Source organism: Chanos chanos, chromosome 6 (genome assembly GCF_902362185.1).
Source record: "Chanos chanos chromosome 6, fChaCha1.1, whole genome shotgun sequence".
In the NCBI taxonomy this organism is placed as follows: domain Eukaryota; kingdom Metazoa; phylum Chordata; class Actinopteri; order Gonorynchiformes; family Chanidae; genus Chanos; species Chanos chanos.
In genome coordinates, this window is record NC_044500.1 from 47,501,224 (window position 1) to 47,527,630 (window position 26,407).

At 40.3% G+C, this 26,407-nt stretch overlaps 2 protein-coding genes across 2 annotated transcripts; both read left to right on the plus strand.

Annotated features, from left to right (window-relative positions):
- Positions 1-1,241: 1,241 nt before the first annotated feature.
- On the plus strand, positions 1,242-13,494 carry LOC115815495 (E3 ubiquitin/ISG15 ligase TRIM25-like). Its single transcript, XM_030778448.1, has 12 exons — positions 1,242-1,823; positions 2,086-2,181; positions 2,458-2,691; positions 2,832-2,991; positions 3,081-3,140; positions 4,784-5,267; positions 9,351-9,450; positions 10,067-10,162; positions 10,467-10,700; positions 10,967-11,123; positions 11,986-12,045; positions 12,962-13,494. Exons 1-12 carry the CDS (start codon positions 1,242-1,244, stop codon positions 13,492-13,494), a joined length of 2,796 nt encoding a protein of 931 aa, XP_030634308.1.
- Positions 13,495-16,266: 2,772 nt separating this feature from the next.
- Positions 16,267-26,057, plus strand: LOC115815496 (E3 ubiquitin-protein ligase TRIM16-like). The gene is made up of 6 exons (XM_030778449.1): positions 16,267-16,857; positions 17,607-17,702; positions 17,936-18,169; positions 24,413-24,572; positions 24,673-24,732; positions 25,519-26,057. The coding sequence occupies exons 1-6, from the start codon at positions 16,267-16,269 to the stop codon at positions 26,055-26,057; spliced, it is 1,680 nt and encodes a 559-aa protein (XP_030634309.1).
- Positions 26,058-26,407: the final 350 nt, after the last annotated feature.

The window sequence follows — 26,407 nt, forward strand, 5'->3', positions numbered from 1 at the left end:
CACCCACCCTGGGAACCACCTGTTCACCACAGTGTCATCTCACAGGGAGAACAAGGCACCTGCCCAGAGACCACTTGTCTCCTGAGCATGTACAGTACTGGTCAAAATGATTAGAACACCTGATCAAAATGAACAAAACTTACAGTTAGGATTATTTGCTACTTTATTCACACAACTGCTGGTGAAACAATAAAGTTGTAGGCCATAACAAGCAATTTGAAATTTCAAAAATTTCAAAATTTAATTTTGAACAGGTGTTCTAATAATTTTGAAAAGTACTGTATAATACACCTGCTTCTCCTGAAAACAACCTCACACCCCTCCATGGACTCCATCTGTCCTGGAGTTCACAACTATTACAGCTCATTTAGACATGGTCAGTTCACTCAGTTGCATTGGGCTGGTTTCTCCTATTGTGTCTATCCACTACACACTTTGCAATTCACTGCACCTATATTTGCATATATGATTTGTTTGTTTGTTTGTTTGTTTTTCCTTTTTGCTATGCATACACATTTATGTCATCAGCAGGTTGCCCCAGATGACTGTTCGTTTCTGTCTTTTTGTTGGTCTGTTGTCTGAAGGTATTTTTGCGTGTCTGGTAATGCATAACTGCACTAATGTCAATTCATTATGTATATTGACTCTCAGTGCTGGATGGCTGATTGTTTACTGTCACTGTACCGTCTACCAAAAACAAATTCCTTACCTGCATGTCATACTTGGCACTAAAGTGATTGTAATTCCAAACAACTTTACCAAGAAAAAACAAATTGGAATGGATTGCTTGTTCAACCATTCTAGGAATTCCTCCCAACTGGTACAGGTTTACTGCTAACAGGGAGTGAAGCTGCTCTAAGCTGATCTGTTGCATACTGTACTTATGGCATGTATTGCGTCCGTGTATTATAATCTGTGTTTCCAATTTGTTGAATGAAATGAATGAAACAGATGAAAATCAATGATGCTCTTACACAATATTCTATATCTGACTAAATTTTCTGAAAATGAAAGTCTGGTTCTAAATGTGACCCCCCCCCCCCCCCCACCTCCACCACCACAGCCTCCTTTTCCTGATCATGTATCTCTCTCTATCTCTTTCTCTTTTCATTTTTTCACAATAAACCTGTTTGACAAAGTTGATATCCACTCCCACTGTAAGAGAGAAGAAAATTATAAAGCTCCTCATTCTCTCTCAGTTGTCAGCTCATACGTGCGCGCTGTAACACTGTCCCAGTAAAATGGATCACAGTATCACAGGTGATTTTACCCAGTTTATGTGTCCAGTCTGTCTGGATCTCCTTAAGGATCCTGTGACTATTCCCTGTGGACACAGTTACTGTATGGGCTGTATTAAGGGCTGCTGGGATCAGGATGATCAGAAGGGAGTCTACAGCTGCTCCCAGTGCAGACAGACCTTCACTCCAAGACCAGTTCTGGGTAAAAATGCCATACTGGCAGAAGTGGTGGAGAAACTGAAGACAAGACTCCCAGCTGCTGCTCCTCCTGCTTACTGTGACACTGGAGATGTGGAGTGTGGTGTTTGTACTGGGAGAAAACTCAAAGCCATCAAGTCCTGTCTGGTGTGTCTGGATTCCTACTGTCAAACTCACTTTGACCGTCATGAAGAACTTCACTCAGGAAGGAGACACAAAATAATTGATGCCAACGGAAAACTAGAGGAGAAGATCTGTTCTCTTCATGAGAAGCTGTTTGAATATTTCTGTCGTACTGACCAACAGTGTGTGTGTCTGCTTTGTGTTATGGATAACCATCGTGGACATGAGACAGTGTCAGATGTTATAGAAAGAATGGAGAGACAGGTATGAAAATGATCTGTTTAAAATTACATCTCAGACCACTTAGACATACTGAGAAACTCTCTGTTAACCAAACAAAATTTGTTCAGTCTTCAGTCAGGTCTTAAGTGATAAGATCAGCAAACTGCCCCCCAACACACACACACACACACACACACAGCTGTGACACAGCTGTTTTTGTGCATTTCAATTAGGACAGAGTAGACCTTAAGGTGTTCTTGTTGTATAAATGTATCCAGTGCGATGTGTTTTATTTGTGTAACAGAAAGAGTTGGGAGAAAGTCAGAGGAAAACCCAGCAGAGAATCCAGGAGAGAGAGAAGGAGGTGCAGGAGCTGAGACAGGCTGTGGAGTCTCTGAGGGTGAGTGTTGAACAGAGGAGAAGACAAGAGCTGGCTGCTGGAGGAGTCATTTGAGGGCTCAGTCAGGGTTCTCCTCCAGTCAGTCAGTGAGGAGTCCAGTGTTTGGCTACTGTCCAATCCCACTGAGTCACAGTGTAGGGAACAGACTGGCTGAGTAAGAGCTGAGTGAAGTGTGTGATTGTAATGGACTCTCCTCCTCTGTGTATGTGTGTGTGTGTTTGTGTGTGTGTGTGTGTGTGTGTGTGTGTGTGTGTGCGTTTGTTTGTGTCCTAACAGCGCTCTGCACAGGCAGCAGTGGAGGACAGTGAGAGGATCTTTACTGAGCTGATCCGCTCCATTGAGAGAAGGCGCCGTGAGGTGACAGAGCTGATCAGAGATCAGGAGAAGAGTGAATTGAGTCGGGCTGAAGGAGTCCTGGAGCGACTGGAGCAGGAGATTTCTGATCTGAGGAGGAGAGACACTGAGCTGGAGCAGCTTTCACACACAGAGGATCACATTCATTTCCTCCAGGTAACAGTGGAGGACAAAATGATGTCCAATATAGCAATGCTTGACTGTATATGTTTTGTTTCAATCTATCAAGATTTTGCTTGTGTGTATGTGTGTGTGTGTGTGTGTGTGTGTGTGTGTGTGTGTGTGTGTGTGTGTAGAGTTTCCCTCCTCTCTACGCGCTTTCTAAATCTGAAGTCTTACCCAGCATCACTATCAGTCTACACCTCTCTTTTGAGGATGTAGGAAAATCTGTCTCTCAGCTGAAGAAGCAAATGCTGGATTTCTGTAAGGAGGAATTTGAAAGACTCTCAAGCACAGGTTAGACATTGTTTTTCTTTGACCTTATAAAGAATACTTTAAAAAAAATCAGTTTGAACCGGTGAATAAGCAGTCCTTTGATTTTACAGTGGTGTACATCAACCTTCTTCCTCATTGTGAACCCAAGACCAGAGAAGAGTTCTTACTGTGTGAGTAAGACACATACACCACACTAACACACGAACACACAAACCTACAAAAGTAATTGTCTTTTTGCTTGATTGTTTGTTTGTTCTGGATCGGTAAAGTTATAAAATGACAAATGTTTGTCAGTAATGATGAAAAGAGCACACACATAGAGAAATAAGGAGGGAGAGAGAGAGAGAGAGAGACAGAGTGGGATAGAGAGAGAGAGAGAGAAAGAGAAGGGGGGGGGGAGAGCCAAAGAGACGGGGTGAGATTAAAATATGATTAAAGTAGCGTGAAGAGGAAGAATGAAAGTGTTTAAAGTTTTTTATTGGGAGGGGGGTAAAAACATGAAACATATGTAGAGAGATGAAGAGGAGAACAGACTGAGACAGAGTTTTTGACGTTTGGAGTTTTGTTCTTTAGTCAGTTGTCAGATACTGACTGGTCTGTAGAGAACACTGACAGAGGTCATGGTGGTAATGTACTGGTCCATTGTTTCAAACTAATTACACTCACACACACACACACACACACACACACATTTACACACTTTCCCTTAATGTTCAACAAATAGTAGATCAGCAGGCTGTAAGATCTGTATATGTGTTAGCTATGACTGGGTAACTAATCAGTCTCCTTACTGTTCTAGCCCAACAGTCTCTTCATGGAACTGTTGAATGAGGAGAAATGGGGAATATATTAATGGTTATTTTTCCCTCAATATACTGTACTGAACAACCTAATAACACAGCTGATGCCCGACTGTAAAGTGATAAACCGTTTATGTTGAGTGACTAGCTCACGAGCTCACTTCTTGGGAAAACTGTAGTCAAAGATATCAGGTAACTGTAATATAGACATCATTACCAAAACATCTGCATACTGGCGCTGTGTTGTTAGCTTAGCTTCTCTGACTGTTACTGAAACACTTGCATGGAGAACGAAAACCATCACTTGGCTGAATAAACCACAATCTTAAAACCAAACCGTGGCTGTCTGTGGGGCAGCTGACTTCTACATTGATTGTGTAGTAACTTGTCTGACATGCTCTAGGGAATGTTTGAGATGATGCCATCTGGGAACATCACAAAACATTTGCTTAACCACCTTAATTCTGGACCTTGACATGCACGGGGTCCACAGCGGTCATCATCTTCAACATGCTCTCGACCCTCACAAGACCTCTTGTGCCACACGAACACACGAACACACATGAACGTGACATGCATTCTTCCCCATACACTTCAGTTAGCATGCGAAAAGATTTGGTAGCTGTTTTGTTCAACCTCACCAAAAATTTGAAACGGATGCGTTTGATGTGTGTGTGTGTGTGTGTGTGTGTGTGTGTCTTTTTATTATTACTGACAAACAGTTCTGTCAATTTATTATTGTTTTCTTTACTGATGACAGCAGAATGAGGGGGGGGGGGGGGGGGGGTAGTGATTTGAAAAAAATGACAGAATTTTTTCATGGAAAAAAATACTTTTGTCTGCAACTGGGTTTAATGTAAACTGAATATTACATTCTATTAATGTCAGTTAGTGTAAATAGTTTCAGCCATTTTAGTTTTCTCTTTTGAAATTTCTTGATTGTCTGTTGATTTTTTTTACGGTCATTGATTTTAATCAATTCCGTTCTTGTTTTTATTCCTTAACTCCACCAGATTCCCGGGATCTCACACTGGATCCCAACACAGTGAATGAATTCCTCTGTCTGTCTGAAGGGAATAAAACAGTGACATGGAGCGACAGAGTCCAGTCATATCCTGATCATCCAGAGAGATTTAATTATTTTCATCAGGTGCTCTGTAGAGAGAGTGTGTCTGCACGCTGTTACTGGGAGACTGAGTGGAGTGGGCGTCATGGTGTACGTGTATCAGTGTCATATAAAGACATCAGACGGAAAGGACAAGGTTATGAGTGTGTGTTTGGACGTAATGAACAGTCCTGGGTTTTTCTCTGTTCTCCCTCCTCTTACTCATTCTGGCACAACAACAAAGAGTTTAAACTCCCCACAGTCCCCAATTCCTCCAGAATAGGAGTGTATGTGGACCACAGGGCAGGAACTCTGTCCTTCTACAGCGTCTCTGACACAATGACCCTCCTCCACAGAGTCCAGACCACATTCACTCAGCCCCTCTATGCTGGGTTTTTTGTTTGGAATGGGTCTCAAGTGAAGTTATGTCATCATCAAAAATGAATAAAGAGAGAATGGTCCTTATAGGAGCGCTATTCCATGTCCTGTGAAATGTTTGTCTTGTGTTTGTAGTTGTGCATCAGCTTCTGGGTTTACGGCTGTCACGCATGTCACGTGGGTGTAGGTGAAGGTGGTGTTTGAAAGAATGAGGGAATATATTCACCTGTTCACCAGTATAGCAGCATGGAGAGGGGGTGAGTAGGTAGAGTGTATTTTATAGTTGACGGTACTTAGCGTTTTGATGCTCATGGTCTTACCTTGCTCTGCTCTGCTCTGCTCTGCTTTACCTTGCTTTGCTAGTATTCAGGTTTGACGTCTGAAATGGTCTTGTTTTTATTTGTGGACATAAACAAAGGTAGATGCCTGGAAGCTGGGTTTTTTATTGATTGTAGTGAGTCTGCAGTGCAGTCCTTCCTCTCTTAACCTCTCAGTGACTTTTAGTTTGTTCATCGTCACTATAGTCTTATTAGGATCACGATATCAAATAACTGTATTGTGTTTTTAGATGACAGACATGATGTAGTTAATTCTGGATGGAGGTTGTAGTGAAGGAGTGCTGTGATTGTTGCTGAGATTACTCTAATGATCATCCTCTGATTCTTCTCTACGTGTTTTCTGGTGAGATCTCTGAAGTGCTGGCTGGGAGGTTTCTCTTCACGACTGTATGAGAAGGAGAGATTTGAACAGACCAGTAAAATCATCATATTTACATTGTCTGCGTTTTGTTCTCCTCTAATTTCTGTAATTTGGACATTGACCATTGAGACATAAGGTTCTTCACTCTAATACACTTCCTTCATATGTAGCTGAAAACATTAAACATTAAAACCACTGGTTACACTGGTAATGTGTGTGTGAGTGTGTGTTTCCTTGTAAGTCTCTCTCTCTCTCGTCCCCTCTCTCTCTCGCTCTCTCTCTCTCTCTCTCACTCACCCATACATGTGCACACAGAACTCACTTCTCATCATAGCAGTATTGTGCTAAGCATGCTCCCAACACAATTACAGAACACTTATATAACACATCTGCATTACACTTACATAACTTATATAACACATCTATAATACACTTACATAACTTACATAACACATCTATAGTACACTTACATAACTTATATAACACATCTACAATACACTTACATAACTTATATAACACATCTACAATACACTTATATAACTTATATAACACATCTACAAAACACTTACATAACTTATATAACACATCTACAATACACTTACATAACTTATATAACACATCTACAATACAACTTATATAACATATATAACACATCTACAATGCACTTATATAACTTATATAACACATCTATAATACACTTAGATAACTTATATAACACATCTACAATACACTTACATAACTTATATAACACATCTACAAAGCACTTACATAACTTATATAACACATCTACAATATACTTACATAATTTATATAACACATCTACAATATACTTACATAATTTATATAACACATCTACAATACACATATAAAACATATAACACTATTACTACACATGTACAACTGCTCAGGTGCAAACAAATATTCCTGTGTGTGTGCGTGTGTCTGTGTGTGTGTGTCTGTGTGTATGTCAGCATTTGTGTGACACATGGGTATTGTATTTCACCTGTGTGTGTGCTCATACAGGTGTGTTTGTGATTCATGCTTGACTCACACTGATGAGTGGTTGTGGTGTTAAATGGTGTGGGGCCTTAAAGAGACAGTGTATGATGAAAAGAGAAATGGTGAATTATCAGTGTGCAATGACACGGCTGACTACAGACAGATGGACAGAATGGATCTTATACTCACATATACCTGATGAATTAATGTATTAGTACTTTTGGAAAAACGAGAACTGCGTCTATGTTGAACTGAATGAACTGAGGTGATCAATGTAGACTTAACTGACTGTCTCTCTGTCTGAATCCTGTGTGATTTTCACATTCAGTAGATATTCTGACAGCGCTGACTCTGGAGAGGGTGACTCTTATTGCATTCAACTCAGTCACAGAGCATATGACACAGTCTAATGGTCATGTCAACCATACAACATCATTACTGAGTCTAAACTCAATCTGATTGGCTTCTTTTAGCTCCGCCCAGAACCATCAGTAGAACACAGAGGGTTTTACACCATTGTGTGGTCGTGATGTCAGCCTCCAACACCATCTCTATAGAGATATCTGTGCGTTTGTTTATCAGTGATCACAGACCCTCCAGAGACTTCCAGTTTGTCTGTCTGGAGATTCATCTCATTACACAGCAGTACATCAATATATCCCATTACTGCCACTTCTCCTCACAGTAATCAACCAATAGAAAGGTGAGGAGAGTGTTGGTTAATGTTGAATAAACGTCATGTGACCAGCAGATGGAGACAAACTAAACCACCTCACATATAATAAACTCATGTGACTTAGTTTTTAGAAGTCATCAATGATTATCAAAAATGTATATTATTGTTAGTAGATCAACTACCAGTGTTGCATACATAAACATGCAGTCCCACAGGGCTGCACAACAGAGAACCAGAGCAGTCTACTTCATCTGTAAATGAACTTTAATAAACAGGGTCACAGGGTGGAAAGGAGACATGAACCTGGTAACCATTTCAGCCCTGAACAGGGTGTTTGATTTAGTAAACCCAGTTACATATATTGTTTGATAGCAGTTTATTTCTGACCTTTAAAGCATTTAAAAATGACTTCAAAAATACAGAAATGTTTTGTTATAGACGTTGTTAACTGGTTATTATTCTCTTTGAAAATGACTTCTAGGGTATGCACATACATCAGTTCCCATGAGGAGAACAGTTATGAAGAGATGGGCTCTGTTCCCTGGTGTTAATCAGTACACAACTTCTCACTAAAACATTTCTTCCCCCACATTCAAAACTTTTAAAATGATATGTATATATTTATCTCTTTCTTGCAGATTTGACTTTGGAAACAACGTATTAAAGATCCATATAATCTTATGCATGTTCACTTTCACCCCTCTGGGTGCTGTTTTACTCGTCTAGACGGACAGACTTTGGAGGGGTTGTGGTTGTGAAGAACGTATATGATAGTGTCAGTGCCGTTTGTGACTGGACTTGTCCTCTGAAGGTTCAGTAAAAATTCATTTATTATTACTTTTAAAGGTTTATCCTAAGTCCTTTCCATGCTATGAATAAAACATTTCCCACATTGTAATCCCTGTCAGACTGGAGCTCTGACCCCAACACTGACCCTAACTCACTGTCCTCAGTGTCAGTTAAACCACACGTATGTGATCAGCTTTCATACACAAACCAAAGACATGCTGTAGATGTCACCTTATTCTCTCATCTTCTCAAAGTCCAGTACAGTTCCCTTCGAGGAGGTTGTGGATATTTAGCTTAATGTGTTTTTGATCCTGCACTAAACTTTGGAAATCAAACCTGCTATGCAGAATGATGAGTGTCTATGAATGAGGTTTAGCTGTGTGAGATCTTCAGTGAAGTGTGGGAATTCAGTATTCAGTGCACAGTGTTCTCTGTCTGTAGCAGAGAGCAGCAGAACCACATGTAGTTTCTTCAGGTGAGACACCAGGTGAACCCAAAAGCCAGCCCCCCTGCCCACCCTCTCTCTCTCTCTCTCTCTCTCTCTCTCTCTCTCTCTCTCTCACAATGACACCACACCTCTGTTTATTATGATTGATCTGTCACTTTAAGACAACACTGTTTTACACTCACTCAGAACCAGGAAACCACAGCTAGTTTCAGTTACAGAGAAATGAAAATACTTCCTGAGCTGTTTCCTTTTCCGTGTGTGTTTAATCAATATTTCTGATTGTGTGACCAGCAAAATGGCAGAGGCCAGTATTTCAGAGTTTCAGGACCAGTTCATGTGTCCAGTCTGTCTGGATCTCTGTAAGGATCCTGTGGCTATTCCCTGTGGACACAATTACTGTATGGGCTGTATTAAGGGCTGCTGGGATCAGGATGATCAGAAGGGAGTCTACAGCTGCCCCCAGTGCAGACAGACCTTCACTCCAAGACCAGTTCTGGGTAAAAATGCTATGCTGGCTGAAATGGTGGAGAAACTGAAGAAGACGAGACTCCAAGTGTCAGCAGCAGCAGAGAGGACAGAGAAACAGGTACAAAACTCATCTGTCTGCAATTAAGACAATTGGCATGTAGTAGACAATGCACTGTCTTAGACACATAGTTTTATAATGTTCTTATATCAGCATTGTATTTATAGGGTAATATCTGACACAGTTTAACAGTTACTGTTGTCATTGGTAATGGGAACCTGTCATAGTTCTCATAAATCCAGAAGGATGAAACTCAGAGAATAAGTCAGGCAGTGTGCCCAACACACACACACACACACACACACACACACACACACACACACACACACACACACCAGGGTTTCCGCTAGGATTTTCTCTGATCAGTCTGGTGTCTGGAATTAGGCTGTTTCACTGTCAAAACCCTAATGTCCTGTTTAGGGATAGCCTTCATTATAGCTATGTGCTGTATGAGCATTATTATCAGTCATTTTGACCGGCAAGTATAATTTTTTGTCAAATCAATTTTACCAGGCAAAAACCAGTAATTACCAGCTACAGAAACACACACACATGCACGCATACACATGCACACTCCCACACACACACACACACACACACACAGACACACACACACGCACTCACATGCTGTCTCTGTGTAAATGTATCCAGTGTGATGTGTTTATTTGTGTAACAGAAAGAGTTGGGAGAAACTCAGAGGAAAACCCAGCAGAGAATCCAGGAGAGAGAGAAGGAGGTGCAGGAGCTGAGACAGGCTGTGGAGTCTCTGAGGGTGAGTGTTGAACAGAGGAGAAGACAAGAGCTGGCTGCTGGATGAGTCATTTGAGGGCTCAGTCAGGGCTCTCCTCCAGTCAGCCAGTGAGGAGTCCAGTGTTGGGCTACTGTCCAATCCCACTGAGTCACAGTGTAGGGAACAGACTGGCTGAGTAAGAGCTGAGTGAAGTGTGTGATTGTGGTGGACCCCCATCCTCTGTGTGTGTGTGTGTGTGCGTGTGTGTGTGTGTGAGTATGTGCGTGTGTGTGTACGTGTGTGTATGTGTGTGTATGTGTGTGTGTGTGTGTGTGTCTCCTAACAGCGCTCTGCACAGGCAGCAGTGGAGGACAGTGAGAGGATCTTTACTGAGCTGATCCGCTCCATTGAGAGAAGGTGCCGTGAGGTTACAGAGCTGATCAGAGATCAGGAGAAGAGTGAATTGAGTCAGGCTGAAGGAGTCCTGGAGCGACTGAAGCAGGAGATTTGTGATCTGAGGAGGAGAGACACTGAGCTGGAGCAGCTTTCACACACAGAGGATCACATCCATTTCCTCCAGGTAACAGTGGAGGAAAAAGTGATCGATTGAATTACAGGGCTTGTGTTCAGTTGTGTGTGTGTGTGTGTGTGTGTGTGTGTGTGTAATGTTCTCCTCTCTCTCCTCCTGAATCTAGCACTGCTTGACTTCTCCTCAGTAAAAAAAATGTCTATAAGTTACATAAAGTTTTATTTCCGTACAAAATACAGAATCTTGTACTTGTGTGTGTGTGTGTCTCTCTCTCTGTCTCTGTGTGTGTGTGTGCGTGCGTGTGTGTGTGTGTGTAGAGTTTCTTATCTCTCTGTGCCCCTCGATCTGAAGACTTACCCAGCATCACTGTCAGCCCACACCTCTCTTTTGAGGATGCAGTAAAATCTGTCTCTCAGCTGAAAGAGCGACTGGAGGATTTCTGTAGAGAGGAGTTTGAAAGACTTTCCACGCAAGGTTTGAGCATTAGATATTGTTGCTGAAATCTCGATGACACCAGTTAACTTTTAATCAGTTCCAGTTTGAAGAGGTTAATAATCAGTCCTTTTGTTTCTATAGCAACAAACATCAAGATCTTTCCTCCCCCTGAACCAAAAACCAGAGAGGAGATCTTACAGAGTAAGTTACTCACAAACACACACGCACACGCACGCGCACACATACACATATACATGGACAAACAGAAATACTTATAACTCACCAGACCAGTCAGACACGCCCACAGAAGACTGTCTTTCATTTGTCACTTCACAGATCACGCTCAACAAACTGGGTCACAAACTACTGACTGATTTTTTTCTTTACTTTTTCTTTACTCTTCTTTGGCTTTCACGACTTTTTAAAGCATTGGTTCTCCTGAAAATATAAAGCCAACTTGTTGACTGTTTTGATCATTTTAGAGGAATATATATGAAAATAAAAGACATATTTATATGAGGTATGCTGTTTGTCTGCTCCTGTCTCCACCACAAGACATGTGTGATATATTTGGTCTGTAGTTGTTTACGCAGTGACTCATTATGTGTGGAAATAAGGTTTGAGCATTAGATATTGTTGTTGAAATCTCGATGACACCAGGTCCTGGATCTGAAGGCTTATCCAGCGTCACTGTCAGTCCACACCTCTCCTTTGATGATGCGGGAAAATCTGTCTCTGGGCTGAAAGAGCAACTGGAGGATTTCTGTAAGGACGAGATTGGAAGAGTTTCCACACAAGGTTTGGGAATTTAGATATTGTTACTGAAAATTTTTTAAGACCAGTTCATTTCAAATCAGTTCCAGTTTGAAGAGGTTAATAATCAGTGCTTCTGTTTCAATAGCAACAAACATCAAGATCTTTCCTCCTCCTGAACCCAAAACCAGAGAGGAGTTCTTACAATGTAAGTTACTCATAAACACACACGCACACACATACACATATACATGGACAAACACAAATACTTATTACTCACCAGACCAGGCGTGTTAGAGTGATGGCACTAACTAAAAATCGTTGAATAGAATTGAATAAGAGAGAGAGAGAGAGAGACAGACAGACAGACAGACAGACAGAGAGAGGGAGGGCAAAGAGAGAGAAACAATCAAGAGATATATAAGTAGAGAAAAGAGAGACATTAAGAAAGGAGTTCATAAAAAAACTACAGAAACCAGAGAACACATAGTTTATGTGCTCTCGAAAGTGAATTACCATTTGCACTCACAGTGTGACAGTGTGGTTGGTGAAGTTGACAGATATGACTGTCAGACTGCTGACAGTTTTCAAACATTACACAGTCACAATAAGACAACAGCAGATAAGCTCCGCCCCCTTTGATCCCTCCCCCTCTATTGGTCAGAGATTCACTCTGATGTGTTGTATGTGTTCCAGTGTTTCACATTTACTTTAGTGATATTTTAATAATTTATGAAAATAAAGCCTTGAAATCAAATTGACTTAAGTAAAACGAGAGTATATCTACAGAGAGAAAGAGAGAGGAGAGAGAAAAAACTGTTTGGTGGTTATCATGATCCTGAAAAGTGAAGGAATTAAATTTGCATTAAAGAGTGAGGATGAGAAGGATTAGTGACAAAAGTCACAAAAGGTGAGATTGGAAAAATGTGTGTGATTTCAAAATATGAGTTTACTATAATGACATACAGGTTTATCATATCGTGAATATTACATTGCATTAATGTCTCTGTTAACTTTATTTATTATTTTTTCTTAAGGGCCATTTAAGTTTTCAATTTCACAATGATTTGATGTTAAAATGTCTTGATGTTCATTTGTTCATTTTTATTTCTCAACTCCACCAGATTCCTGTGATCTCACACTGGATCCCAACACAGCACATAAACACCTCTGTCTGTCTGAGGGGAACAGAGTGGTGACACACAGTAACACAGACCAGTCATATCCTTATCATCCAGAGAGATTTGATGTGTGTCAGGTGTTGTGTAGAGAGAGTGTGTCTGAACGCTGTTACTGGGAGGCTGAGTGGAGTGGGGATAGAGGGACTGATATATCAGTGTCATATAAAGACATAGGGAGGAAAGTAGGGGGTAATGAGTGTTGGTTCGGATATAATGATCAGTCCTGGAGTTTGATCTGTTCTCACTCCAGTTACTCATTCAAACACAATAAAGAAGAGACCTACCTCCCCATAGTCCCCAGTTCCTCCAGAATAGGAGTGTATGTGGACCACAGGGCAGGAACTCTGTCCTTCTACAGCGTCTCTGACACAATGACCCTCCTCCACAGAGTCCACACCACATTCACTCAGCCCCTCTATCCTGGGTTTTATGTTTGGAGAGGGTCAAAAGTGAAGTTATGTCATCATACAGAATGAATACAGACAGAATGGTCCTATTAGGATCACAATGTCAAATAACTGTATTTTATTTGTAGGAGCCTAAATGCAGTTTATTGATAAAATATAAATATTTGACTAATCAGCATGCAATAATTTAAGTTCAAATGTCAGACAATAGTAATGTATTTGGTATATTGATTTAGTATTTATAAGCTGATTCATTTACAACTCATATTTGCAGTAATGGAATAAGTTAATTGTTTGATTTTTTGCACTTAAAAGGTAAGTGAATGATTTAAAATGCGTAAGGTTTCGCATGTAGTACATTTGTACATTTGTAATATTTGGGAATAGGTGATTGATCGTTTGTTCTGGTAATCACATGTATCTTTAATTGCCTCTTGTTACTCTGGTGACAGAGGAGTCAGGCAAGAGTAGAGTGGAACCATACAGTTTTTTTTGACCTGTTTTTCTTAGTCTCTTTTTCTCATTAATGATTCTCTCTTGAGTTTTGTCCAGTACTTTGATAATTTTGGAATGAACAACTGTTTTGTATATAATATTTCGTGAGTTGAAGTAAACAGTTAAACTTCACTGAGTGGTCCTGTGGGTAGTTTTCTGAATGTGCACTTGGATGAAGGGAGGTGTTAGAGCATCAAGCTAAGGCTTCATTCATTGGAAACCTACACTTTTTTCAGATGAGAAACATGATGTAGTTCATTATGGATGGAGGTTGTAGTGAAGGAGTGCTGTGATTGTAGCTGAGATTACTCTAATGATCATCCTCTGATTCTTCTCTACATGTTTTCTGGTGAGATCTCTGAAGTGCTGGCTGGGAGGTTTCTCTTAATGACTGTGTTGATTTTGTCCTGAATTAACTCTGTATTTTTTCCCTGTAATTAGACCTTTGAAGTCTGAGAAAGAAGATCCTTTATCATTACATATTATTATTATTATTACCTTATTTTCTTGACATGAAGCTGAACACATTAAAACATGACAACCCCTGACAAGACAAGCAGTAGAGTGTACTGTGTGAATCTCTCTCTCTCTCTCTCTCTCTCTCTCTCTCTAACCCTAACCTTAACACACACTCGTACAAGTCTGTGTTTCTGTCTGTTACTGTCTCTTGAATGTTTGCCTCTGTGTGCAGACTTGTATTTAAACAAGTCTGAACAGACTTTTCCTCTCTCTGTAATGATCTGATTAACTGCTCTACCATTCCTGTCACGTCACAATACTGTCACATCACATCACTGTCTGTTCAGAACTCAGATATGAAATGGGCTTGTTCTCATTTCATATTCATTCATATCAAACATGGTCTTTGTTTCACTAAAGGAAGTCTTCTATCGTTCAGTGTTGTTTTGTTCTCTGCTCAAACTGGTACACTTGTATTAACTGAATTTGCTCTAAATTACAGAGAGCATCATACACAAATAATCCAAACACATTACAGAGCTATTTTTGTTATATTCACGCTAAATTATTTTCATGCTATTTCTTTGCTGGTCACCGAGCCTTTGCCCTCTGCTCTCCCTATCTCTGGAATGGTCTACCTACAGAAATTAGGGAGGCAAACTCTCGTCACACCTTTAAAACCAAACTTAAGACTCATCTGTTTTCTCTAACTTATGGATAATATCATTTTGAATTGACCACGGAGGGAGGCTGAGTCTCTGCTGTAGTTTAGTTTAGTTCAGTTTCTGCTGGTTTAGATGATTCTCATCTCTCACAGTTCTCTCTTCCTCTCCCTCCCCTCTGCTTTCTATCTCCACCATGTTGTTGTTTTTTTCTTTTTCCCTGTTCTCCTCTGTCTGCGTGATTGTGGCTGATGTCTGTGTATTGCTGCATGGATGTGGCTCCATCCTCAGGTGGGTGTCCTGAGTTTCTCTCCATGCCCTGCTGGCCCTGCTCCTCCTGGGCTTTTACTCAGCCACTGGCTTTGCTCCATTAATGCGTCTACACACGACACTCTTTATTCATTCTATTAGTCCTGGTACCCCACCAATGTTCTCCTTTTTCTCCCTTATCTTCCATATGTCTGTGTCTCATATGTTTGAGCATGACTGCCTTGTATGAATGTGGTGACAACCCCCCCCCCCCACCACCACCATCCTGCAACTGCCCCCCCCCCCTTTAGACTGCTCATCCCTCTCATCATCATCATCTCCCTCGTCCTGTTGGCTGCGGGGGCTCTGTGGCTGGTCACCTTCCTGTGTTGCTGTGGCTGTGTCGCCTGCACCCCCCCCCCTTTATCTTTATTGGGTCTGCTAGTATGTTTTCACTTCCATTTGATCTGTATTGTTTGCGTCCCACTGGGTTGGCATCTGATGCACACCTGTCTGGCCATGAAGTGGTCTCCTCTCTCTGTGGTCTTTCTCAAGATTTATTCCATTTTGTTCCCTGATATTGGGCTTTAATATACTAGAACTAGAACTAGAACTAGAACTTGGAATTGTACTTGAACTAGAACGAGAACTTGAACTTGAACGAGAACTTAAATGTTTGTGTCCTTTGTCACTAGTAGAGGGAAGCAGACGGACAGCCCGGCATTACTTTGAATAGCAAACAGTAGTTTCTTCAGGACAGACTCTGGTTTTAAACATAAATATCTCTCTCTGTCCCTCTCTCTGTCTCTGTCTCTTTGTTATGGGTGATCTGTCACTTTAAGACATCACTGTTTTATGCTCACACAGAACCAGGAAACCACTGCTAGTTTCAGTTACAGAGAAATGAAAATACTTCCTGAGCTGTTTCCTGTTCCGTGTGTGTTTAATCAATATTTCTGATTGTGTGAACAGTAAAATGGCAGAGGCCAGTATTTCAGTATTTCAGGACCAGTTCATGTGTCCAGTCTGTCTGGATCTCCTTAAGGATCCTGTGACTATTCCCTGTGGACACAGTTACTGTATGGGCTGTATTAAGGGCTACTGGGATCAGGATGATCAGAAGAGAGTCTACAGCTGCCCCCAGTGCAGAGAGACCTTCATACCAGAGAGACCAGTTCTGGGTAAAAACACCATGTTTGCTGAAGTGGTGGAGAAACTGAAGAAGATGAGACTCCAAGCTGCTTCTCCTCCTGCTCACTGTGACACTGGAGATGTGGAGTGTGATTTTTGCATCAAGAAGAAAGAAAAAGCCGTCAAGTCCTGTCTGACATGTCTGGCTTCATACTGTCAGAGTCACCTCCAGCCTCACTATGAATCTCCTGCCTTCCAGAAACACACGCTGGTCAAAGCCTCCACACGACTACAGGACAAGATTTGCTCTCATCATAATGAACTGATAGAGCTTTGGTGTCAAACTGACCAACAGTTCATGTGTTATCTGTGTATGTTGGATGAACACAGAGACCATAAAACAGTGTCAGTGACAGCAGAGAGGACTGAAAGACAGGTATGTACAGGGACTTCTCTTACAGCTCAATGAGAATGTGTGTAAATGTGTACTGACCACTGATAACGGTCATCTTGATTTAGGAAAACAAAAGCTGTTTATTTTTGTCATGACTAATATCAGTCTTATAACTCTCTGACTGAATGAGTGAGAATAAGTTTGAACTCTGAACAGCCAACACCAACCATAAAGACATATAAACACCAAATGACACAGGTCTTCAATACTGTCACACTGATCTGGAGTCAGTGAGTGTGGGGCTGTTTTTTTTCTGCTGAAGCAGTTTTACTTGTTTGGTCCTGTGGGGTCTCCATAATGAGATCTTGTGGGAGGGGTTTTCAGTGTTACTGTTGTTCATCTGGTCCCGGGTTGTTACCTGTTCACAAATTATCAGTTCACAAATTATCATTACACCTATTATGGAATCTTACAGGAGTAAAACAACTCTTACCAGACTATAACAGATCAGCACAGAGATACTTAGGCTGCTTTCTAACCTGGACAAACGTGAGCTTAAACTGATGAACGAGTCTCTTTTCTACTCCCTTCTACTCATTATATTCAAAAAGAAAAGTGAGAATGCAGAGCATTTGTGGGGATAAATACCTGTTCTTTTGTTTTCAGTAGCACATTCTTTTACATTTCAGTTACTTGATGATTGTCCCCACTGATACTGTTGTAATGATCATGATTCAAGAACCAGTTGCATGTTAATGGGCCAAGTGTGATGTGTTTTATTTGTGTAACAGAAACAGTTGGGAGAAAGTCAGAGAAAAACCCAGAAGAGAATCCAGGAGAGAGAGAAGGAGGTGCAGGAGCTGAGACAGGCTGTGGAGTCTCTGAGGGTGAGTGTTGGACAGAGGAGAAGACAAGAGCTGGCTGCTGGAGGAGTCATTTGAGGGCTCAGTCAGGGTTCTCCTCCAGTCAGTCAGTGAGGAGTCCAGTGTTGGGCTACTGTCCAATCCCACTGAGTCACAGTGTAGGGAACAGACTGGCTGAGTAAGAGCTGAGTGTGTGTGTGATTGTAATGGACCCCCCTCCTCTGTGTGTGTGTGTGTGTGTGTGTGTCTCCTAACAGCGCTCGGCACAGGCAGCAGTGGAGGACAGTGAGAGTATCTTTACTGAGCTGATCCGCTCCATTGAGAGAAGGCGCCGTGAGGTGACAGAGCTGATCAGAGATCAGGAGAAGAGTGAATTGAGTCAGGCTGAAGGAGTCCTGGAGCGACTGGAGCAGGAGATTGCTGATCTGAGGAGGAGAGACACTGAACTGGAGCAGCTTTTACACACAGAGGATCACATCCATTTCCTCCAGGTAAGAGTGGAGGACAAAGTGATCTCCAATATAACAGGAACTGACTTCTCCTCAGTAAAATTTGTATAAACTTTTGTTTCTGTCCATCAAGACTGTACTTATGTATCTGTGTGCGTGTGTTTGCGTGCGTGTGTGTGTGTGTGTGTGTTTAGAGTTTCTCATCTCTCTGTTCCCCTCCTGGATCTGAAGTCTTATCCAGCATCACTGTCAGTCCACACCTCTCTTTTGAGGATGTAGGAAATTCTGTCTCTCAGCTGAAAGAGCGACTGGAGGATTTCTGTAAGGAGGAGTTTGGAAGACTTTACAGTAAAAGTTTAGGATTTAGATACTGTTACTTAAGTGTTGTAAAGAATATTTAATTTCAAGTATTTTCTGTTCTATTTCTCCGTTTCTCTTTCTATTGTGAACACTTTAATAATGAGTCTAATGAATCCTTTTGTTTTTCTAGTGACAAACTCTGACATCATTCCTCTCCCTGAACCCAAAACCAGAGAGCAGTTCTTACAATGTGAGTAGCACACACACACACACACACACACACACACACACACACACACATATACACACACACACACACACACATACACACGCACACACACACACATGCTCAAACGCAAACTCTCATAGCTCAGTCATTACATGATTACAACAAACCTTAACAACTACAATTATTATTATTATTATTATTATTATTATTATTATTATTATTATTATTGTTTTTGTTGTTGTTGCCATTATTGTTGTCATTATTGTTGTCATTATTATTATTGGTTCTCTCACATTACAGTGTTACATTTATTGTCATAAATTGATCTACTTTGGTAACATATCTGACACTAAATCTTGTTGAACTGACAAGAGAGAGAGAGAGAGAGAGAGAGAGAGAAGAACCGTTACTTAACTAAGTACAGGAAAGACATTAAGAATTTAAAAAGATAAAAAGACAACAGAAACTTTTATAGAAAGTGAATTAACATTTGACACTCACAGTGTGACAGTTGAGTAGTGAAGTTGACAGTTATGACTGTTAGACTGCTGACAGTTTTCAAACATTCCACAGTCACAATAAAACAACAGCAGATAAGCTCCGCCCCCTTTGATCCCTCCCCCTTTAGTGATTTTACTTTAGTGATATTTTCATAACTTATGACAATAAAGCCCTAAAATTAGCTTAACTGAATTAACTAGCAGGAGTAGATTTACATAGAAAAAGCAAGAAAGAAAGACAGTAAGAAACAGAAAAAGAGAGAGAGAGAGAAAGAGAGAGAGAGGGAACTGTTTGGTAGTCATCATGATCCTGAGAAGGAATCAAATTTACATTTAAAAATGAATATGAGACAGATTATCTATGTGACAAAGTTGAGATAAAATAAAAAAGTGTATGGTTTCAAAATTTGAATTTAATAGAATGAAACACAGGCTTAACATAAAGTGAATATTATATTTCATTCATTTCAATGTTTTTTATTGTTTTCAGTGATTTAAGTTTTCATTTTTAAAATGTCTTGATGTTCATTTGTCATTTTTATTCCTCAACTCCACCAGATTCCTGTGATCTCACACTGGATCCCAACACAGCACATAAACGCCTCTGTCTGTCTGAGGGGAACAGAGTGGTGACACACAGTAACACAGTCCAGTCATATCCTGATCATCCAGAGAGATTTGATGAGTGGTGTCAGGTGTTGTGTAGAGAGAGTGTGTCTGAACGCTGTTACTGGGAGACTGAGTGGAGTGGGCATTATGGGTTTTATATATCAATGTCATATAAAGACATCAGGAGGAAAGGGGATGGTTATGAGTGTGGGTTTGGAAATAATAATCAGTCCTGGACTTTGATCTGTTCTCCCTCTAATTGTTCATTGAGACACAATAATAAAAAGACTAAACTCCCCACAGTTCCCAGTTCCTCCAGAATAGGAGTGTATGTGGACCACAGGGCAGGAACTCTGTCCTTCTACAGCGTCTCTGACACAATGACCCTCCTCCACAGAGTCCAGACCACATTCACTCAGCCCCTCTATCCTGGGTTTTGGGTTGGTTATCAGTCAACAGTGAGGTTATGTTGCTTATAAAAATTAATAAAATGTCTGGTTATAGTTATAATAACAGTGTTGTATTAGCAGATGACAAACATGATGAAGTTCATTATGGATGGAGGTTGTAGTGAAGGAGTGTTGTGATTGCTAATTAATTAATTAGCATGCAATAATTTAAGTTAAAATGTGAGACAATAGTAATTTATTTGGTATATTGATTTAGTATTTACAAGCTGATTTATTTACAATTCATATTTGCAGTAATGGAATAAGTTAATTGTTTGATTCTTTGCACTTAAAGGGTATGTGAATGATTTAAAATGCACAAGATTTCATTTGTAGAACATTTGTAATATTTGGGAATAGGTGATTGATCGTTTGTTCTGATAATCACATGCATCTTTAATTACCTCTTGTTACTCTAGTGACAGAGGAGTCAGGCAAGAGTAGAGTGGAGTTTTTTGACCTGTTTTTCTTGGTCTCTTTTTCTCATTAATGATTCTCTCTTGAGTTTTGTCCAGTACTGTGATAACTTTGGTATGAAGAATGTTTTGTATAAAATATTTTGTGTGTCAAAGTAAACAGTTAAACTTCACTGAGTGGTCCTGTGGATAGTTTTCTGAATGTGCACTTGGATGAAAGGAGATGTTAGAGCATCAAGCTAAGGCTTCATTCATTGGAAACCTGCACTTTTTTCATATGACAAACATGATGTAGTTCATTATGGATGGAGGTTGTAGTGAAGGAGTGCTGTGATTGTAGCTGAGATTACACTAATGATCATCCTCTGATTCTTCTTTACATGTTTTCTGGTGAGATCTCTGAAGTGCTGGCTGGGAGGTTTCTCTTAATGACTGTGATGATTTTGTCCAGTACTCTACTGTCCTGAAGTTGAGTGTTTATCAAATGAGGATCAATGTATATTTGCTTAATAGTGTTTTTTTAATTGATAAAGAACAATATACACATATATAGTCATATATATAAACAGGAGTGGAGATTTCTAAAATATGCCTAGTGTATACGTCTCTTGGTGTGTATATTTTACTGTCCTGAAGTTGAATGCTCAGTGTGATCAATACATGTTTACTGAATAGTCTTTGTTTATGCTTATTAAATAACTATACACACGTATGAGTCATGTTTGTCAGAGTGCAGATTTATAAAATATCATTAGTGTATACACTGCCTGGCTAAAAAAAAAAGTCCCACACTCTAATATTTCTTTAGACCGCTTTCAGATTTGATTACAGTGCGCATTCGCCACAATATTTATTTCTGTCCAGAGCTGCACTAATTTTTGGCCAAGATCTTGTTGACAACAGGAGAGTCTAACCACTCCATAAAGTCTTCTCCAGCATATCCCAAAGACTTTCAATGGGGTTAAGGTCAGGACTCTGTGCTGGCCAAATCATACGTGAAAATGATTCCTCATGCTCCCTGAACCACTATTTCACAATTTGAGCCCAATAAATCTTGTCATTGTCGTCGTGGAATATGCCCGTGCCATCAGGGAGGAAAAAATCCATTGATGGTATGACCTGGTCATTCAGTACATTAAGGTACTGAGCTGACTTCATTTTATTGCCATGTAATGTTACTGACTCTAGACCTGACCCATTGAAGCAGCCCCAGATCATAACACTGCCTCCACAGGCTCCAAATCCAAATGGCGACTTTTTCTTTGGTCGGGCAGTGTCTGTTTCTTATGTCATGAATCTTTATGTCTGTGGTTACTTAGGCTTTTAAGGTAAGAAAACAGGATTAAAATTACAATGTTTTTTGGGGTTTTTTTTTGTGTTGTGTAAACAAAATTGGGACTATGAACCATGTGTTTTTGTTTGTTTGATTCTTCTCTACAGGTTTTCTGGTGAGATCTCTGAAGTGCTGTCTGGGAGGTTTCTCTTAATGACTGTGATGGTTTTGTCCTGATTTAATCACATTGTGAATCTCAGTCTCTCCCCATTAATGAGAGTTTGTGTTTGAATCAGAGAAGGAGAGTTTTGTGCAGACCAGTAAAATCATCATTCTTATATTGTCTAGGTTTTTTTCTCCTGTAATTTGGACATTGACCATTCAGACAGAAAATACTTTAATACACTTCCTTCATATGTAGCTGAAAACATTAAAACCACTGGTTATACTGTAATGTGTGTGTGAGTGTGTGTTTCCTTGTCAGTGTCACCAAACAAATCTCAAAATCTATTTATGTCTGTTCTGTCCCCCTCTTTCTCTCTCTGTCTCTTTCTCTGTCTGTCTCTGACTCTGTCTGTCTGTGTCTCTGTCCACAGACCCTCCAGAGACTTCCAGTTTGTCTGAGTCTGGAGATTCATCTCATTACACTGCAGTACATCAATATATCCCATTACTGCCACTTCTCCTCACAGTAATTAACTAATAGTAAGGTGTGGAGAGTGTTGGTTAATGCTGAATAAACAGTAATTCTCATTGTTGTGACTGATGTTACATTATACTATGTAAACAGAATAGAGAACACTGATTAATTTTCACCTCTCTACAGAATTATATACATTTGATTGTATTGAAAATGAAAATAAAAAGGCAGAGCATTAGTGGGGTTAAATACCCATTCCTTTGTATTTAATTACACATTTCCTTTTAATTCAGTCACATGATGATTGTCTCCACTGATACTGTTATAATGATAATGACAGTTATTATTTATAACTCTAGGCTACTCATCAAATAGACAGCATTTTAATTTTATAATTACAGTTATCAATTTATAATCAGAGAGAAAATCTGGGCTCAAAACCACAACCAAAGTGCAAAAACAGTTACATTTATGAGTGCAGAAAAGGGTGAAAACTTGTCAATCAAGACAGTTCTTTGTTATCATATTTTATTAAACGTCTTTGTTGAATACTCGATTCTGATTGGTCAATTACGGCATTCTGTGGTCTGTTATTTCTGCATAGCAGACTACTGCTACGTATAACAAACCGTTGCTATGGAACTATTTTTTTTTTTGCGGAAGCAATAAAATCATTTTTAAATCAATGAAATCATTTTTAAATAAATATTTTGTGTCAAATTAATGATTTCTTTAATGAGTAGCTGGGCAATAGGTGGGATAATGTGCAGCGAGCCAGTCATTATAGCGAAATAAAGCCCTTCAGGGTAATGTAAGATCCTGCATTGGGGTTTATTTCGCGATAATGACCGGCTCGCTGTACCTTATCCCTTACGTATTGAGTTCATACACAGAGATTCATTAGATACAGAAATCTACGGTGTAAATGTTTCCAATACGATGTGTTGTATTTGTGTAACAGAAGCGTTTGGGAGAAACTCTGAAGAAAACCCAGCAGGGAATCCAGGAGAGAGAGAAGGAGGTGCAGGAGCTGAGACAGACTGTGGAGTCTCTGAGGGTGAGTGTTGAACAGAGGAGAAGACAAGAGCTGGCTGCTGGAGGAGTCATTTGAGGGCTCAGTCAGGGTTCTCCTCCAGTCAGTCAGTGAGGAGTCCAGTGTTGGGCTACTGTCCAATCCCACTGACTCACAGTATAGGGAACAGACTGGCTGAGTAAGAGCTGAGTGAAGTGTGTGATTTTAATGGACCCCTCTCCTCTGTGTGTGTGTGTGTGTGCGTGTGTGTGTGTGTGAGTATGTGCGTGTGTGTGTACGTGTGTGTATGTGTGTGTGTGTGTGTGTGTCTCCTAACAGCACTCTGCACAGGCAGCAGTGGAGGACAGTGAGAGGATCTTTACTGAGCTGATCCGCTCCATTGAGAGAAGGCGCCGTGAGGTGACAGAGCTGATCAGAGATCAGGAGAAGAGTGAATTGAGTCGGGCTGAAGGAGTCCTGGAGCGACTGGAGCAGGAGATTTCTGATCTGAGGAGGAGAGACACTGAGCTGGAGCAGCTTTCACACACAGAGGATCACATCCATTTCCTCCAGGTAACAGTGGAGGAGGAAATGCTCTATTACAATAAATTCTTGAGTTCAACTGTGTGCGTGCGTGTGTGTGTGTGTGTGTGTGTGTGTGTGTGTGTGCGTGTGTGTGTGTGTATGTCTGTGTGTGTTTAAAATTCTGTCTCTGATCTCTCCCCTTGAATCTAGCATTGCTTGAAATCTCCTCGGAAAACAAATGTTTGTAAGCTATATAAAGTTTTGTTTCTGTACAAAATACAAAATTTTGCACTAGTGTATTTCTGTATGTGTGTGTGTGTGTGTGTGTGTAGAGTTTCCCATCTCTCTGTGCCCCTCCTGGATCTACAGACTTACTCAGTATCACTGTCAGTCCACACCTCTCTTTTGAGGATGTAGGAAAATCTGTCTCTCAACTGAAAGAGAAACTGGAGGATTTCTGTAAGGAGGAGGTTGAAAGACTTTCCATGCAAGGTTTGGGGATTAGATATTATTACTGAAATCTTGTTGAACAGTTAACTTCCAATCAGTTCCAATTTGAACAGATTAATAATCAGTCCTTTTGTTTCTATAGTGAAAAATATCAAGATCTTTCCTCCTCCTGAACCCAAAACCAGGGAGGAGTTCTTAAAATGTAAGTTACTCAAACACTCTCTCTCTCTCTCTCTCTCTCTCTCTCTCTCTCACACACACACACACACACAAACACACACAAACCCTAACAGTAATGGCACTAACTAACATTTGTTGAAAGGAATTGAGAGAGAGAGAGAGAGAGAGAGAGAGAGGGGGAAGAGAGAGAGAGAGAGAGACAGAGAGTCCAGGTTTATATAAGTAGAAGAGAGTCATTAAAAAACTGAGATGACGAAAAACACAGAGACAAGAGGGCACATAATTTACCTACTATAGAAAGTGAATTAACATTTGACACTCACAGTGTGACAGCTGGTCAGTGAAGTTGACAGTTATGACTGTTAGACTGCTGACAGTTTTCAAACATTACACAGTCACAATAAAACAAAAGCAGATAAGCTCCGCCCCCTTTGATCCTTCCTCCTCTATTGGACAGAGATTCACTCTGATGTGTTGTATGTGTTCAAGTGTTTCACATTTACCTCAGTGATATTTTCATAACTTATGACATTAAAGTAACTACAAGGGGTGGATATGTAGAGAGAGAGACAGAGAGCGAGTGAGAGAGAGACCGAGTGAGAGAGACTGAGAGAGAGAGAGATGATCCTGAAAAGTGAAGGAATTCAATATACATTTAAAAAAGACAATGAGTAGGATTATCTATAAGTGACAAAGAGATGAGACTGGAAAAAAGCGTGTGATTTCAAAATTTGAATTTAAGTCTTAACTTTACAATTTCTTAATGTTCATTTGTCATTTTTCCATTTTTATTCCTCAACTCCACCAGATTCCTGTGATCTCACACTGGATCTCAACACGGTCAATAAACACCTCTGTCTGTCTGAGGAGAACAGAGTGGTGACATGCAGTGACAGAGTCCAGTCATATCCTGATCATCCAGAGAGATTTGATATGTGGTGTCAGGTGTTGTGTAGAGAGAGTGTGTCTGAACGCTGTTACTGGGAGACTGAGTGGAGTAGGAATAGTGGGGTTCATATATCAGTGTCATATAAAGGCATCAGGAGGAAAGGACGCAGTAATGAGTGTAGGTTTGGATTTAATGATCAGTCCTGGACTTTGATCTGTTCTCCCTCTAATTACTCATTCAGACACAATAATGAAGAGACTCAACTCCCCACAGTTCCCAGTTTCTCCAGAATAGGAGTGTATGTGGACCACAGGGCAGGAACTCTGTCCTTCTACAGCGTCTCTGACACAATGACCCTCCTCCACAGAGTCCACACCACATTCACTCAGCCCCTCTGTCCTGGGTTTAGGGTCTATAGTGGATCAAAAGTCACCATTCAAATGCAATTTAGAATTTAAATGAAATTAGAGTGGTCTAGTTATGATTATTATATCAGAAGATTGTGCTGTATTTCCAGATGACAAACATGATGTAGTTAATGGAGGTTGTAGTGAAGGAGTGCTGTGATTGTAGCTGAGATTCCTCTAATGATCATCTTCTGATTCTTCTCTGCATGTTTTCTGGTGAGATCTCTGAAGTGCTGGCTGGGAGGTTTCTCTTAATGACTGTGATGATTTTGTTCTGATTAAATCACATTGTGTTTTTTATTACCATGTGGTTAGACCTCTGTAGCCTGAGAAAGAAGGTCCTTTATTATTACATATTGTTTTTATTATCCTTACTATTCTTACTTTATTTTCTTGACATG

Bases quoted from the DNA above. Each gene is read 5' to 3' on its own strand.
- LOC115815495 (XM_030778448.1), top strand. From the start codon at position 1,242: ATGGATCACAGTATCACAGGTGATTTTACCCAGTTTATGTGTCCAGTC. The intron at 1,824-2,085 runs GTATGAAAATGA...TTTGTGTAACAG, and splicing joins TAGAAAGAATGGAGAGACAG to AAAGAGTTGGGAGAAAGTCA. The intron at 11,124-11,985 runs GTTTGAGCATTA...CTGTTTCAATAG, and splicing joins TGAAAGACTTTCCACGCAAG to CAACAAACATCAAGATCTTT.
- LOC115815496 (XM_030778449.1), top strand. From the start codon at position 16,267: ATGGCAGAGGCCAGTATTTCAGTATTTCAGGACCAGTTCATGTGTCCA. The intron at 18,170-24,412 runs GTAAGAGTGGAG...GTGTGTGTGTAG, and splicing joins ATCACATCCATTTCCTCCAG to AGTTTCCCATCTCTCTGTGC. The intron at 24,573-24,672 runs GTTTGGGGATTA...TTGTTTCTATAG, and splicing joins TGAAAGACTTTCCATGCAAG to TGAAAAATATCAAGATCTTT.